At 41.0% G+C, this 16,623-nt stretch overlaps 1 protein-coding gene across 1 annotated transcript in view; it reads right to left on the bottom strand.

Annotated features, from left to right (window-relative positions):
* NELL2 (neural EGFL like 2) overlaps nt 1-16,623 on the bottom strand; it is a 153,848-nt gene that overhangs the window by 126,046 nt on the left and 11,179 nt on the right. The window contains exon 3 of the mRNA XM_075059106.1: nt 4,769-4,919. Within this exon, the coding sequence (XP_074915207.1) occupies nt 4,769-4,919 (151 nt within the window). The remainder of the gene's footprint in view (nt 1-4,768; nt 4,920-16,623) is intronic.

Genomic DNA, 16,623 nt, shown 5'->3' with positions numbered 1-16,623 from the left:
TAAAATCATCTCTCTGCTGATTCTTCCATCCAGAAGAAGCTAAGAGAAATTCAGAAGTGAAATGAGGAGGATAATACAGCTTAAACTGAAGGCTGAGAGCAAGCACACAGTAATCAGTGTTTAACAGTGCTTCCACTTGGACTTAGGGCATCACTTCATTAACATCATTCCAAATATTTCCCTTGCTATTGTAAAGTACAATGCATTTTAGGCAGGGCATTCTATGTGGTCAAGGTGATGCTCTCAAGTTAAAACATTTGTAACTTCTAGCTTTCAGATATATGCCATACATAATTTTGCCCAGAAATATGCATTCAGCTGCCTGAAACTCATCTGAACAATTACTGATGTGCAGTTTGGATTCCCTGACACCACAAGAGTTTTCTTGAAAGTATCACGTCCAAGCTGTACCCAAAACTACCACTGCCTGAACTCCTTGGCTGCTCTAGTCAGTGGGGAAAATAACAATCTCTGTGGAAGAATATGAGCAAATTAGAAAGGGAGAGTTACAGGTATTGTTTCAGATTCTTTCACTTTAAGATCAGGTTTTTAAATATTTTAATATATTAAACACTAGAGAAAAGCATAATCATTATAAAAGGGGAAGACAGTTTTGGTACTCAACTAGGAAAAGAAAAATAAAAGCATTTAACAGAGTAGAAAAAGATGACTATATCTGCAGCAAATCCTTTCAGGAGCTACTTTTTGTAGTGACAGCAACAGCCCAGCCTCAGCAAATGCCTTAGATTTACACAGAGAACTTCTGCATCTATCTGATAGCCCAGGGACAGCATTCACCACATGACGTTAGAGGGGAAACTTTGGGAGAGCAGTCCTGTCAACTTCTTAAGACTCAAAGCCTGAAGTAGTTGCATGACCATATCTCAGTGGAAGTAGTCATTTTTTATGTTCCTCAAAAGGGAACCAGCAAAAAAGAACAACAAAAAAAACCACAAAAAAAACCCATAAAACTAGACAACACATACTGAATCAGGAAACTGAATTATATAACCTACTTAAGTATATAGTTTTAAAGAAAATTATAAAATTGTAAAAGTAACTGCAATTTAGGAAATGTCCTCAATCACTGTAAATTAGCATATTTGCACCAAAGTCCCTAGACCCAAGCAAAGAGAGGATGAGTTTTCACTCCGATTTATTTTTGAAAACGCACAAGATATTTCCCAAGCCACTGAATAATTGAACATACCTTCTCCCACTCTTTAAATGAACGTTTTGATTTTCTTGTACCCTAGAAATTCTTCTACCCTAGAACCATTAGGTGTTATGAAACCTCTGTAAAATAAAACATATGAAAAGTTACTTGTGTGCTAACTGATTATATCCTTCAGTTACTGCCACCTCCAGCCTTCCTCACCACCAATCCACTCCTCACCGCAGAAAAGTAAGAGCTAGCAGTGACTGCTGTAAATTAAGAATATAGCCAGGTGGGATTCTATCCCACAAGGCAACAGTTCAACACGACCACAACTTTTTTGACATCAGAGGAGCTGTACAAGGCTGAAGCTGGTGCAAAGGAGCGGAGTCAGGTCTGGCGTTCCTACTGCTCCTACCAACTGTGGTGACTGCTGGGACAGAGAGTTCACAAGTAGTTGTTTAAGAACTAAAGGACTGTTAGAGACAAGTCCCTGGTCAGAAGTGGGCAAGGTCAGAGAACTGGAAATCCAGCACTGAAGAAGCAGTTACTTAAGGTAACCCATCCAAATGCTTCCTTTTAACTTCTACGTTCTCTTGTCTTTATTGTCATTCATCATAAAAGAAAATGAAAACCAGAAGAGATACTATAGGAGACTCAGAGAGGCTAGCCTAATTCCAGTATTATCCACACGTACGTCAGCTCTCATTTTAGCACAATTAAATTGAACCAACACTACTATGGCACACAGACATCTTTCTGCACAGAATAGACCAGAATGTGTTTATTAAAAGCTTAAGGGCACATCTAATTTAATAGCCACAAGTTCCTTCTGGCCATACTTTTCCTGAGACTGATTTTACACCTGCTGGAGATAACGAAGATTTTCTCTGACTGTAAGGGGATCAGATTAGGCCTAACATTTTTGAAACAAATTCTTCAAGTCTCTTTTTAAATAGATGACCTAATATTCTCCCAAAGCAAGCAATTAAATATTCACAAGTAGATTGTTCTTTAGCTGCTTCATCCAAAGCTGACCTGATGAGTGACTCTATTTGCCTAAATAACCTAGAAGGCTTTTTTTTCTCCCTCTTTGATTATCCAAAGGCTTACAAGGAGACCCCAAAACCAAACATAAATCATACATCCCTACAGAAAAATTGTAAACACTAGGCATCACTCAAGAGGACATAGTAAGATAAAGAGGTCACACTGGCTACAATGGTGCTAGGAGGTTTTTTTTCATCAAGGCATGAACTGGGTATTTTCATTTTTCATACCTCTAACATTAGAACAGCACTACTAAAAGTTTCCACACTTAAGAGAAAAAGGACCTCAAAAACGCTCAGCAATGCCACTCAGTTATGCATCCACAGTTATAATACCTACACACATAATGGAGACCTTCTCATTTCAGCTAGAAACCTTGACAAATACTTTCCATTGCAGTTACAACAGTTCAGATTCCAACATGCAGATAAACAGATGGCAAAAAATGTAACACTAAAACCTGCAAATATTTAAGGTATGAGAGCAACTTCTTGAAAAAGTATAAATGTTATCAATATATTTTTAAAAATCTAATCACCCGTTCCTAAAAATATACCCATATCAAATAGGATTTTCAGAGTCCCGTTTGTCACCCTTTTACAACCATCTTTTATATGGGCATAGGCAGATGACATGGATGAACCAGATTCAAACGAGATAAGCAGCATCACGTTTGTGTGGCCACGCAACCTGGACACCAGGCACTGCTCTAATCTTTCCTTCTCTTTGCTATGGCTGTATAGAATCAATTTAAAGCATTCTTGTTGGCATAAGACCAACGGCGGGTCTACCTGCCCAGCTTTACTCACTTCAAGAATTCATTATTTTCTGAAACAATATCTCAAATTCTTCTGCAACCCTTCAGTGAAAGTTCATTGCACATTATTTTTGTACTTTTATCACTCTTTATGTTCACTAAGTGGCAGTGTTTTCTCCTAGTTGGCCACTCTCCAAGTTAATGTTTGTCAAGTTTTGCTCAGTGATACACTATGCATTTTTTTGATCTTCTATGGCATGTCTCTTTCTTCATGCCATTCCTGAGGCCAGGGAAGGTTTTCTTGCAAACACTGCCTCCTTTCAGAAGGGCTATGGTTATTCTCTTTTCCAGAGTCTGAGAATTTCACATTGGTGACCTGTTTGCCCACCTCTGCAGCTATTTTGGCACATGAAGGTTTCATCTCTAATTTTGAAATTTTAAATATAGTTGCATTAGCCCTACCAGTAGCCCAACCAATCCATGTTCTTCCTACAAATGTAGAAGCAAGCTTTGTCGGGGCACAGCTGGCTCTGCAGACCTACTCTCTCATTTGAGACAGAATAAACTTTTCCATCTGGGATGATTTGCACATATGGTGGTACAGTCTGAGTTCAAAACTCAATAATCACAGCTGCCCAGTTCTGCCCCTTGCAAATTGCTCACTCCTGCAGATAAGTAACTAACAGTTAACAGAGAAGCCCCTTGGCTCTTCTATGAAATAGCATCTGCAAACATCATCCAGGAGGCATTCAACCACCCCCTTGCAACGTTTAAAGATGCTTTTATAAACTTGGCATAATGATCCTTGGGAATGTTTTCCCTGGTTTTCTTCTTCTTGTTTGTTTTGTGGTTTGTTTTTGGTTGGTTTGTGGTGTTGTTTTTTTTAAATAAGTGAATTGCAGAAGATGAGGCCTCTGGGAAATAGAATAAAAGTAGAATTGGAACATCTTCCAGCACAAAATAATTGTCACCATGCCTGCTAATGAAAATTTGTACACTCATGTAAAAGAAACAGACATTTTGCTTTGCTTGAACATCTGTCTTTACCTTTTTTTTTTTTTCTATTTTGTAGTGAGACCATCAAGAAAGAATTATAGGATTGTACACAGGAAAATAAAAAGGACTATGAACCTAAAGCAGAGATCATCTGTTGCTTGTGCTAATGACTGCTTAGAAAGTGCACATTTTAAAACTCCTTTTTATTATGTCACAGAATCATAGGGCGGTTATCTTTAATAGCTATTACTCAGACAGATATATAAAGAGTATCTTATTTCTCTAGCAGTCATTATCCTATCAAAGGGATAATCTTTAAACGCTCTGTGTCATTCACTTTAGTTTTTTAAGGCTGACAACGTTTTGAGTAAAGTGCTCTGCCATTCACGGGAGGTGTAAGCCCATACCTGGAAGATTTTTCGGCTTTTTTTAAACTGCTTGCAGTGATAAAAACCAACTGGTGAAGAGGTGGGCATACAAGGCCAGGCTTTGTGAATCAGTGTAGCTATTTTGATGCAACAGTTTTACACCAGCTGAGCATCTGGTCCTCATGGTTATGAATGACAACAGAGAGTTGGCTTTTCATGCCCTTGGTGGCAAGAGATATTTAAAGAGTAAAAGCTGTTCCACTTTCCCTTGGCCGATTTGGACTTGTGAATTTTTATGAAACTGTACAATATGCCTACCCAAACACTATAAATATTTGCAAGTGACCTGCTACACAACAATTTTGCCCTAACTTATGTTCAATTTTTGACTGCATAAATACATCCACTTTCGTTAACTAGCATACAGGTAGCAGTACTTACCTGTGATCTAAATGATGAATAGAGAGAATAACCCCTGAATTCAAATGGGCTTGTTTTAAGGTCACCAGGATTGTGAATTCATATTTATTTCTTAATTTCTGAAAAAAGATTTCAGCTGTTTCTGGAGATGCCTTGACACTTCTTGAAGTATCTTTAAAAAAAAAAAAAAAAGAAAAGAAAAACAACAGAATAAACAGTCAGTATAAAATCTTATTTTACTTTATATCCTCAACTCAAAGAGCTTACAAAATAACAAGCTCCTCCTGAGTAGCCCACTTGAACAGACAGGCAAAAGCAGGGACCAAAGTATTTTAAACACCAGCTTTTACATGCAATGGGAGCCATTTCAATGAAAGAACACTTTTTCTGGGACACCCATTCTATTCGGGGGGGAGGGGGCTGTTTTGTTTTTAAGACAGGGTCATAACTCTTTTCTTTTTCCCATGGATGGCCAGATGGTACCTTTAATATCTCATCCAAAATATGGACTCACTAGCACTGAAGCACAGAGTGACAACACTGGATATGAGCCTAAGCTGTGAAGCGCGACCTGAGCAACTTTTTAATGACATCTACAAAAACGTTATGCTTAATAGCTATGCACAATTAATTAAAAAAAAAAAAAAACAAAAAAACAAAACAAAAACAAACCAACAAACCAAAAAAATAAAGAGTAGCATCTCTTTAGGGACAATTTACTCAGCTTTAAGTAATTGTTATAAATTAACTTCAAAACTCATCATCTTTCAAAATATATTGTTGCTAATTAATCACTATATTCTCCAGTTGTGCAGTATGTTGCTGCTGCTTCTTGCACAGGATGTCACGAACATTTGTTAGAGTAACTGCACACACACAATAAAGATTTTGTTTTTAAAACCCCACACACACCAAAACTGAAGCAATGTTTCTGCTGAATTTGCACGGAACTTGCATAGAAAATAAAAAGGCCCAACCTTAAGCCCTCTAGAGAAATAATTTACAAAATAAGATGTCAAATGCTAGAAAAACAATTCCCAAGGTTTCCCATAATACATTATAGTAGAAAAAAATTAATATACATTTTTAATGCACAAAATCAATTCATTAGCATGTGTAATCAACTGTGTAAGAACTAAATCAATTCACAAGCTTCTTGTCATTGCAATTTGACCATCCTGCTGTAACTCAGGGACACTAATTCAGGGACAGCAACAGCAGCAGAGAGCTAACTGCAATAGAAACTGTGATTTTCTTTTGGCAGCACTGGAGCTGAGCTTTCGCATAAGCTTACACTGCTGTTCTTAAAAACAGGTTTATTCTTTAAGCTGTATCTATGAAAATGCTACTCTGTATTAACAGCAAACAGTTTATTGTGGTTTATGGACCAGGAATATTTTTTCAATGTGTTTAAGAAATGCAACAACCTGTACAACCTTGAAGTCCTAACCAAGCTTCTGCAGTGTCACACCAGGCTGAATTTGATTCATTTTTTATAAAGGGGAATCCAAAAGACAAAAAAAAAAAAAAAAAAAAGAAAAGAAAGAAAAGATCATTTAAAGCTTTTTTCTGTGAAACTTCACGTCTTTTCTACTGTGGATTGCATGTATCCCTTACTGTAGCAGACATCCATGGTATTTTAATGCAATTGTTAATAAATTATAAGGCAACTCAAATACAATTACATCAAAGCGTTCATTTTTAGCCAAGGGACACTAACAGAGTGGAATGACATAGGTTTGCAGGCTGGAAGATAGTTTAACTGCATTAACAATTTCTAGCAATATAAACAATCTACTCCCAAGAGACAGAGCAGAAGGACACACAAGGAACATATTCTTTAATCACAATCACAGGATCCTCACGTGCTGCAGCTCGCAGCAGCAGCTTTCCTACCAAGGTACAGAAAGCCACAGGAAAATACAGATGTGGAACTCACTTAAAAGCCTACAGAGTCTGATTCCTAGGTGCAAAGCACATCCTCCGACCCTCTTTGCCGTGGCAGGGAGCCGGGTTTCTCAGCTTAGAAAGCCCAGCCAACATCCTCTTCTAGAGCAGGTTCGTTATCATTAAGAGTATCTACAGAGTCTGCTTTTGGGCCCACAAACTTATTACACGTTTACGCTGAAGCGAGAATAATCTCATTTTGATTAATGAGGGAAGATCTGACGAAGTTTAATCAAACTATATTTGCGCGCTTGTGTGTGTCGTCGAAAGAGCGTCTGCCCTGAGGGGCAGAGCTGCCCTGCCTGAAGGGCTTGCAGCCTCAGAAGCCGCAGTCAGGACGAGCGGCACAGCTTAAACTAAATAAAAGTGGGAGAACAAAACCCAGAGCAAGCTGAGACCACTGGAACGCGGGAAGTCACTTTGCTTGCATATTAATAATTGCTACTACTTTGTAACAACGCTCCTGTCCCTCCAACAACCTTTTATACTTCTTTTAAACTCCCTTGGTAGAGATATTTCACTTTGACTTCAGTAGACAATGAAATTATAGAAACCAAGCCTATAGAGTTTACACCACAAACACCCCACGGTTTTTCAGCCACGTTAATTCAGGCTGATTCCCCCTCACCTGAAACACTGCAGGGGTTGCTAGGAGGAAAGGGAAGGGTGGAGAAAAAGGGCTATGAAGAAGGAATCTATAGAGGCATTAAGGTACTGAATAGATACAATCAATTTCCATGGATGTATGTTGCAGCTGGACACATAATATTCGTGGTTTAATATGGCAGCAGGAAAAGATAGGAGGTACACATATCAAATGTGAATTTGATGGGGAGACAGGAAGAGTGTTGGAGGGAAAAAAGTCAAGCAAGACAAAAAAGAGAAAGTCCTATCAGAATTGTGGGAAATAGAAAAATTGCAGAAAGTTCCCTGGCTGTTCTTGTTCTGTTCCCATCATCTCCAATGGATTTCTTTCAGGTTTCCCTCAAGACAATGAAATGATAGTAAGAAAGAAGATGAGAAATGCAGAGCTACTACCTTTTTCCAAGAATCCAGATTTCCCCTGCACGGCTCTGAACCCCAGAAGATCCTAGGGTGCCTCTCTGTCCCAGTTATCCCTCTATATCATTCCTAGTTTTAACTACTATCACACCCTACCAGTGGAAATCATAAATGCTCTATGCTGGAAGTGGGAAAATAGTCCACGGAGACTACGCTTACTTAACAAAAATAAAATCCACAACTTTTCAATTAGAAAGAAATCTTAATTTTACCAAATTCCTACGATATTCTCATTAGCAGCTGATGAAAGAAAGTATATGCATAACACCCCTACCATTATACAAGGCCAGTTCCAATCACACATAAATAACCATCTCCCCCTCCTACGTGCACTTTTATTCTGACTGGAGCTATTGGGATGCAAACACTGCACTGTGGTGGCCCTGTGCTTTAGGAAGGAAACAAACCCTCGCTGTTACCGTGGAACACCCCGAGCCCTCCCAGTCCTCACTGCTGCGCTGATAGGTGGGGGAAACACAGAGCTGCCTCTACGCCCGCAAAAGAGGAATCTTTTTTGAGGTCTACCCGTGTCACCCCTGTGAATCATTACCCGATCACTAGGTTGGACAAGAGTTTTCCATCCTTTTATCTATAAAACCTTATAATCATTCATCATGGCCTTAGACTATCTTCTCAAATACATACAAAAGTATCACGACCTGATTAGATCATGCTGGAAGCCTATGTATTAAGATTATCCTCACATTAACTGCTAGAGCATTAAATTGCCGAAACACATGGCCATTCGGTTTTGGTATTGCAAATAGGCCAGTTCATTCTTGCTGTACCAAAATTCTACACAGCTTTTTGAATTATTATTGCTCTGATGAAGCACAGCACCCTTTGCTCAGGGCCAGCACCAGGTGGATTTCTTAAAGAAAGACCACTGAAAGGTCCTTGATCCATTAGATCCATTCTTTTTACACTAACACAACAGTGCAAATCCCTCATTCCAACTGCCTTTGAACACTAGCGGTAGGTGCTTGATAGATCACCAGCTGTGCTCAATAAATACCGATGCAGGCTTGTTCTTGACATTTGGCTTCTAGTAATCATTTTAAGACCTGAAGAAAATACTTTACTGGAACTGGACTTCCTCCATAATAGCTTGGAAAATCAAACTGGTATGTCTCAGATAATAATTTGTGGTTTCTCAACAGTTCACAACAAAAACCTCATACTGTGAACATTCCTAATACACAAAACCAAAGGCGTAAATCTTTTGATACTAGAGTGCAAAAATAACGAGTGAACTATTAGCTTGAATGAGAAATTTGTCTCTAGCCAAGATACCTATATATTTGGTTTACTTTCCCAGAATATTGCATGTGTTTGGTTTGACTTACACCATGACAACTCACAGACCCATAGCGTCAATACTCCATCTTTAATTTATAGAAGAATGAAGTTCAAAGTGACAAGGAAAGAAACAAAAATCCAAACTCAAAGCATGTCACACTCCTTGCTCAAGTCAAATGTTATAGCATGGAAATGCCTTTAGAAGGAATAATAACGCTTATGCGGTAACACATGTGGCTGGTTTGAGAGATGCAAGTTAGCAGAAGTACTGAAAACACCACAACAGCCTGGGGGAAGGAGGCTGGAAGAAAGGCAAATTAACTCATCCTGTGGTTGGCAATGGTAATGATTTACAGGGACACAGACCAAGAGCAGGTGGTGGCCAACCTTCAGCTGTAATATCTCGTTATGAGGTGATAGCCGCAGAAAACCGACTCTTTTAAGATCTAACATTGCAAAGCAATCTGAAAACCCAGTGAAGAAAACCACCGACCGTAAGACCTGCAGGAACTCAGCCCTTCAGAGGGCAAACTCAGTGGCTGCCTCTACCCTGCAGCTGCAACAGCCCTCACAGCCAGGACGCAACCAGGATCCTCCCCTCTGAGACAACCCGCGGTCAGAGCTTTGCAGCGAACACCAAAGCCACGCAAGTGTTTCCTGGAGGTGCCAAGTGCAGACCTTGTCATTTCAGTCACGCTCACGAGACGATAATTACTGCACTATAACCAAGGCAGTAAGTCTAACTTTCAACAGGATTCACTCCACAGGTCCGAAGGCACTTCCACCAGTCTAAACTGGTGCTGCAGAAGGAGGCGGTTTTACCCTTTGCTCTGCCACCAGCTTTTAATTCCTTCTCTTCATCCCTGTGATGACAACTGCATTCATGCAAACATAGGAGGAACCGTATCAGGCAACTGATCCAGCTTAACTAGCCCAGCCGCCCCCCCCAAAAAAAGGTGTTGGAAGCAGCCATGAACACGTTACTGGAGGTAAGCAGGAAAATTTCCATACACAGCACCAGCAGCGTACTAAATCGCACAGTGGAAAGATTACATGCAAATACGGTTTAAGACAAGCCATTCATTACAGGTGTTTTCCAGGACACAATAAAAACAAACCGTTATTAAATAGAATAGATAACTTGTCTGAGGAAAGGGTGTGCTCTTGAGTTTCTGAAGTGCATCTAAAGCTAAACATACCGTATGAACTGAATTATGAAACAAACTCCTGCAGAAGATTCTTTGAAGGAGGCATTCTAATTAATTGAGCTCCACAGTTTGTTTCGTGTGCACATAATCAGCTTTTAATAGCAGCATCTATAAATCAATTCTGCATCTGACTGTAGGTTTGCTGAACCACACGAATTAAATTCTTGTGGTTTATGAGAAAAAGGAGAACGACTGCAGGCTAAAAGGAGTCTGAAAAAATATAATAAGGCTAGCTCAATTTTGCTTCATTTTCCTACACTAGTTGGGGTCACTGTCACAAGTATACATTCACATCGTGTCACTTCCCCATATTAAAAGTTTTGGCTAATCTTTTTCTTAACTAGGGATTTCATACAGCCTACAAAGGGCAACAATATCTGAGACTATTTACTTTATATTGTTCTTTTATTTAAGTAACCAACGTGGGCTAAGCTGCTCGCAGCCAATGGGGCAGCACGCAAAGACTATCCAAAAGCAGAATCTTTGCAAGGCTGAAAGGGCACAGCGGGTTTTTAAGTGGAGCACCATGCATTCAAATTCAGGAGTTGCATTCCTGTAATGAAAACTGAAGATACCAAGAAGTAAAACACCCTTTATTAGATCAAAACCCTGCTGGACGTGTTATGCTTTAGATACTTCAGTGGGAAGGTTGATTGGTTTGCCTTTTTGGTTTGGGGTTTTTTTTTAAATACACCTGACTCTGTACTTGAACTGATACATAAGATACTGGTTGATAAAACATTTTGAGCTACTTTTCCTATACATTTGTTCATTCCTTTCTCACAGATTCCCAACCGTTTTGGAGAGAATAGCAAAACAGGAGCAGTACAGTTTTCCAACCCCACATGAAGGTGACTTGGTTTCTTCACGGCTGTAGGAAGGAGCTCTGCAGGAGGCTGGGGGAAGGTGTTGCAGTTCCACCTCGAGTTTAAAAGTCCACAAGATACGGGGTAAACCCTGACCCTGTAAGACTCCCTTCCCACTGGGGCCGTTGCCAAAGGGTGTACCTGAGCTGCAGGGCCCAGGAACGCTGCCCAGTTCCCAAGGCTGGGGGAAGACTGGGACTACAGTCTAATCGTACGTCAGGATCCAACCAGGTACAACTAGACCTTTATGTACCCACGTGCTCCTTACAAAAGGGGTACAACCTGGTCTCACCAGAACAAAAACTCACAAGTGCCGGGAGCAAGGACTCTAGTAAATCTCCCAATTTGAATGATCAGACCTTGAGATACCCCACAGACTGTTAAGGGGGGCATAACCCACAAACTGCCCTTGTAGTTTAGACATCACCACAGTGACCACCAAATCCCTGTGCCTCCCTTCTTATTTCCATTAAACAAATGCCTCAGCAAGGATGCATGCAGAAGGAACTGCAATGGATGGGAAGGAGAAAAGAAGGAGGGCAAAATGCACTTCAGCTGAAACGAAACAATCTAAACAAAAACTGACTTGAAGCCAAATCATTAAATCAAATAAAAACAAGAGGGAAAATGTCACAGTTTGTTCTTGCAGCACTTGGGGAGGTTCCAATTGCCTTTGCTCTGTAGCTTTCTGTATTCTGAATGTCAGCTACAGCTTTGGTGTGTCATCCAGCAAGGGCTTTCCTCCAGCTCAAACCGCAAGCAAAGTCCCACAAGTCACAACAGACTGACAGAGAAGACTAGAAGAAGGACTTGTCTCTGAACACACACATTTTTCCCCCAATTATATTGACTGTCCATACCTATATCCTCAAAAAATGTTAATCGTATCACTTCTGGCCAAAACTCTGGCTCACCTACAAGCTACATACTTGTGCGTTGAAAGTCATTTTGGCACAGCTGAGAACACAAATCCATTGTGGGACAAGAGGGGGAGAAGGTACTGAGAGCCTGGACACATACACTTGACTACAGCTGCAATGTTTCTGATCTGAAGTAACCAAACCATTGTTAAGGATCTGACTTGCTTGTGTAATCGGAAGTAGTTTGTGCGTTGGTATAAGTAATCATGATTTCATTCAAAGTGCTTTGTGTGTAGTGTTTTCTTCTCCACGGTCAAAGTCCCCAGGTAATTTTTGCTTGGTTCGTTAAGCTTGTTAACTTTTTCTTTTTTAAGCTAAAGGAACATGAAAAATTGTCAACTATGCAAATGAAATTAAAACAGAACTTATTTACTAGGAGGAAAACCTTCTAACTGATATGATAGAATGAGATAATTGAGCGGTAAGCAAGCCCTCAACCATTTCTGCCAGCTCCTGGCACTGACTTGGATGACTCTTTAGGAATGCGTTTGCAAATCCAAGACTGTCCGGGGCAAACTACAGCTGTAATGTATTATGTATTCACTGTAAATTGACAGTAATACCACCGAAATCTGTCTAGAAGCATTCTGCACAAGAGATGATACAATGCTAGTTTGAGAGTGATTATACTAGTGGCTGGGTTAAGCCTCTGAGCTTATGTACTGGCTGCTTTTAGAAACCAAGGAAAGTCACATGAAGCTGAATCTTTCTGTAATGCTCAGCTTACCTTCCCACAGCCCGACTACCGACATCCCCTGCTGAAACAGCCTCCTTTGCGTCCCTGTGAGTCTACAGGTGCCTGCCACTAAAATACAATCAAGCTCTTTCAAAACACGGCCGAACCCCTGAGATGATCTTGGGATTGGGGCTATGAAATCATTCTTTGTGGTGCGCACATACTTAACTAGACCACGCAGTGTGGAATGGTGTCGTGGTTTAACCCAGCCAGCAACTAAGCACCAGGCAGCCGCTCACTCACTCCCCCCCACCCAGTGGGATGGGGGAGAGAATTGGAAGGAAAAAGGTAAAACTCTTGGGTTGAGTTCAGAACAGTCTAATAGAACAGAAAGGAGGAAACTAGTAATGATAATAACAACAATAATAGAATGACAATAATAATAATAAAAGGATTGGAATATACAAAATATACAATGCAATTGCTCACCACTCACTGACTGATGCCCAGTCAGTTCCCGAGCAGCAATCCCTCCCAGGCAACTCCCCCAGTTTATATACTGGACATGACATCACATGGTCTGGAATACCCCTTTGGCCAGTTTGGGTCAGCTGTCCTGGCTGTGTCCCCTCCCAACTCCTTGTGTCCCTCCAGCCTTCTTGCTGGCTGGGCATCAGAAGCTGAAAAATCCTTGACTTTAGTGTAAACAACTTTCAGTTGTTTTCAGCAACAACTGAAAACATCAGTGTGTTATCAACATTCTTCTCATACTGAACCCCAAACATAGCACTGTACCAGCTACTAGAAAGAAAATTAACTATCCCAGCTGAAACCAGGACAAATGAGGAAGGTGGATCTCTCCTTCCAGCCCAGCCACCTACTACACAAGCAGAACCCAACTGCATCAGTGAAGTTGTCAAATGAATGGTGCGGCTGCTCAGCACGATTCCCCACCTGGATTACAGATCAGGGAAATGTCCTTTCAATGGTGGCGTGTCTCTGTGTGTCAGCAGCACGATACAAACAGCCACAGACAGCACCTTTGCTTGGTTAGTAGATCCATACAACACAGGGAAATAGATGAAGAGAGAACAAGCGGTGGATTTATACCACTATAAACACCAATTTGAGCATCAGGTCCAGGTATCACAGCTCTCAATCCCAGGCTTAATTTGCCAGAGCACAACGCTAAGACACTTAGATATCTCTCGTCCTTCCTTTGGCTGTGGTCCCTTCGGCAAAGAAGGAATTTGCACCAGGATTACAAGCGTGAACCATTTACCATAAGGTAAAGCAGCCCGGCTGCACCGCAACAAGTCAGGTGCGCTCCTCCAAAAATATGTAGGGTCCATGCCCGAGGGTTTTGTGGCTTGTGGACTCAGTAGGCAAAGAGCAAATAAGAGGTAAATAAATACAGTAAAGGTTCTAGTGACTGTATCTACAGTAGCATATTTCTGACATTTTTTCTAACCTTTTGCAAATGAATGGATAAGAAACCTAGTTGTAGGAAAACCTGAACTTTAAATGTGTAGCGCTCCAGATTAGAAGTCTGTATTCTTAGCACAGAGGGCTGAAGCAGCTGATTCGCTTAATGAGCAATACAGATCCTACCACGCTAGATTGTTACTAAAACAACTCCCACCAAATTGCCGAAGAAAATGTGAATGTGCGCTCCTGAACATTCCCGAAAGGAATGTAAGGAATGTGCACATCAACGTAGGGGAAAGCACCATACAAAAGTACTATCAGGAATTTTTAAAGGCATACCTGATACAGAAAACCACTGTTCCTTGCCCACAAGAAATACTTCTCCCTTTCACTGTAAATATGTCATCATGCTAGATACTATCACCAGGAGAGAGGGTGCTACTCAGTGGGAACCTATGACATCATAACAAAGTGATGAAGATAAAAGATGACTTCTGTTCTTGTTACAGAAATTCTACTCCTAGGAAATTAAAGCGTGTGCTGTATGGTATGCTCTGCCCCAGGTATTTATTATTGCAATGCTTTCTGATGATTTATAGGTTCCGGGTTATCAATTATACGATGCAATAGCTTTTTTGATTACCAGTTTTCCCTAGTTTATATTCCAATACTATTCTCAATTCCTCTTTAAATTCTGAAGACGCTTTGTATGCGCTCCCTCATAGGTAGTATCAAGTACTGCTACTTACGATGATGCTGTTTAGGTTTTTTGTGGCCAATACTACTACAAAACTTAGTACCTTTGAACAAGGACACAGAGGTAGGTAGAGCGGGATTTCTGTCTGCTTCTTCATTTCAAGACAGGTTCTAGCTACATTTAAAAGGTTGCAGCTACTATAGCTTTATAAATACATATGTGTATATGTACATGCACTCACTCACATCCCTTTAGGCACAAAGCAGTTTTCTAGAAGCTGCTTTGAGAACACCTTGAAACCTGTGGAGAAAATCAAGCCTGTCTTGTTTTCCTTGCTGCTGCCATCTGTGGCATATGCACCTAGTTATGCTTGGCTGCATACTGTCGTATGAGCGCTTTGTGTCAAACTGACCTAACAACAAACAAAAATATCACACCAAGAAATGCTGTTAACGCTGGGACACAGACTGCAGAGCACAAGAAAAATAATGCATCACCTTCCAGCCCTACTGGTACTGTAATAAGGGCATGACACACATGAGAACTGCTAAAAGACTGAATTTCTTTCCTGTCCCCAGTTATATAGCATGGTCAGGATTTAAAAAGTTATGCAAGTCATGCCGAGGGGGAAGACAGGAGAAGGAAGCAATGTTGTCAGCCCTTTCCAAATGAAAAAGCAGGCTACTGAAGGTAAACAAAGCCTAATCAATCAAAAACAATAAAGTGCAAACTTAAGAGCAATAATAAACCGCACAAGCAGGTTATGCTAGGTGTAAATCAAACTGGATTACGTGAACTACCCTTCTCCCCCGATATATGACACAATTCAGGCTTCTCAAATATAACATATTCCAGCAGGGAATTGGGTCATATGATGACAGACTGTAGAAGACCAGCACCCACCAGGGCACCTCTGGGTTATGATCGTGCTGGATGTAGAAACTCCTGCACCCTCTGAGCAACGCACCCCATCTCTCCCTCACTTGGTTCTCACTGTGCAAGTGTCAGTCAGACCTGCTTGTGGTCTCTGCTCGGTCATTTGCTCTCAAAACCTCCTTTCCCTGTGACCGGGATGCTGCTCCTGAGGACCTACCACCTGCGGCCTGCGTTTCACAGAACCATTTAGGCTGGAAGGGACCTCTTGAGATCGTCTAGCCCAACCCCAATCATTTGCAGATGCCCTGGAGGTTTAGCTTTTTTTTCCCCCCATTAAGAATCTGTTTCTCCCCCTTTGCAGTGGTTTGGATCTCTCATCCCAGTTTTCCTTCACCTCTGGCTTTCTGGGGTGTAATTGGTTTTTACCTACATTAGGGTTAATTGCCTTCAGCTCACCAAAATTCTAAGTGTTAAGGCTGGTTTATTTTCATATAACACAATGGTGAGCTTAAGAAAGCATTAATATGAGATCCGTCCTAATTTCCCAGGTGACCACAACAACATGGTCAGCATGAAAGATTAACCTTGGACACAAGAGAACGGTCAACAGTCACCAACTTGGAGAGCTCCAGAAAACCCAAACCTTTATCGCAACAGCAAGAAGAGCAGATCAAGGCAGCGGGGAAGGGAGGCCACCACTGGGAAAAAAATGACACCTGAAGCATGCCAGACTTATCCAACAGCTCTGATGCCAGCCACAGCTCTCCGGCAGCGGAGTGAGCAAACAGCAGCAGATGGGAGGAGAAGGCAGGAGGTTGAACCGTAAAGAAAGTTCAGGTACCAGCAGAAACGAGGGACGAGTGGCAGAGAGACCACACCTGAGGGGAGAGGAGGGAC

The sequence above is a fragment of the Buteo buteo genome, chromosome 28, assembly GCF_964188355.1.
Source record: "Buteo buteo chromosome 28, bButBut1.hap1.1, whole genome shotgun sequence".
In the NCBI taxonomy this organism is placed as follows: domain Eukaryota; kingdom Metazoa; phylum Chordata; class Aves; order Accipitriformes; family Accipitridae; genus Buteo; species Buteo buteo.
The sequence above is the reverse complement of the archived record's forward strand: the minus strand, read 5'-3'. Positions and strand labels throughout refer to the sequence as shown.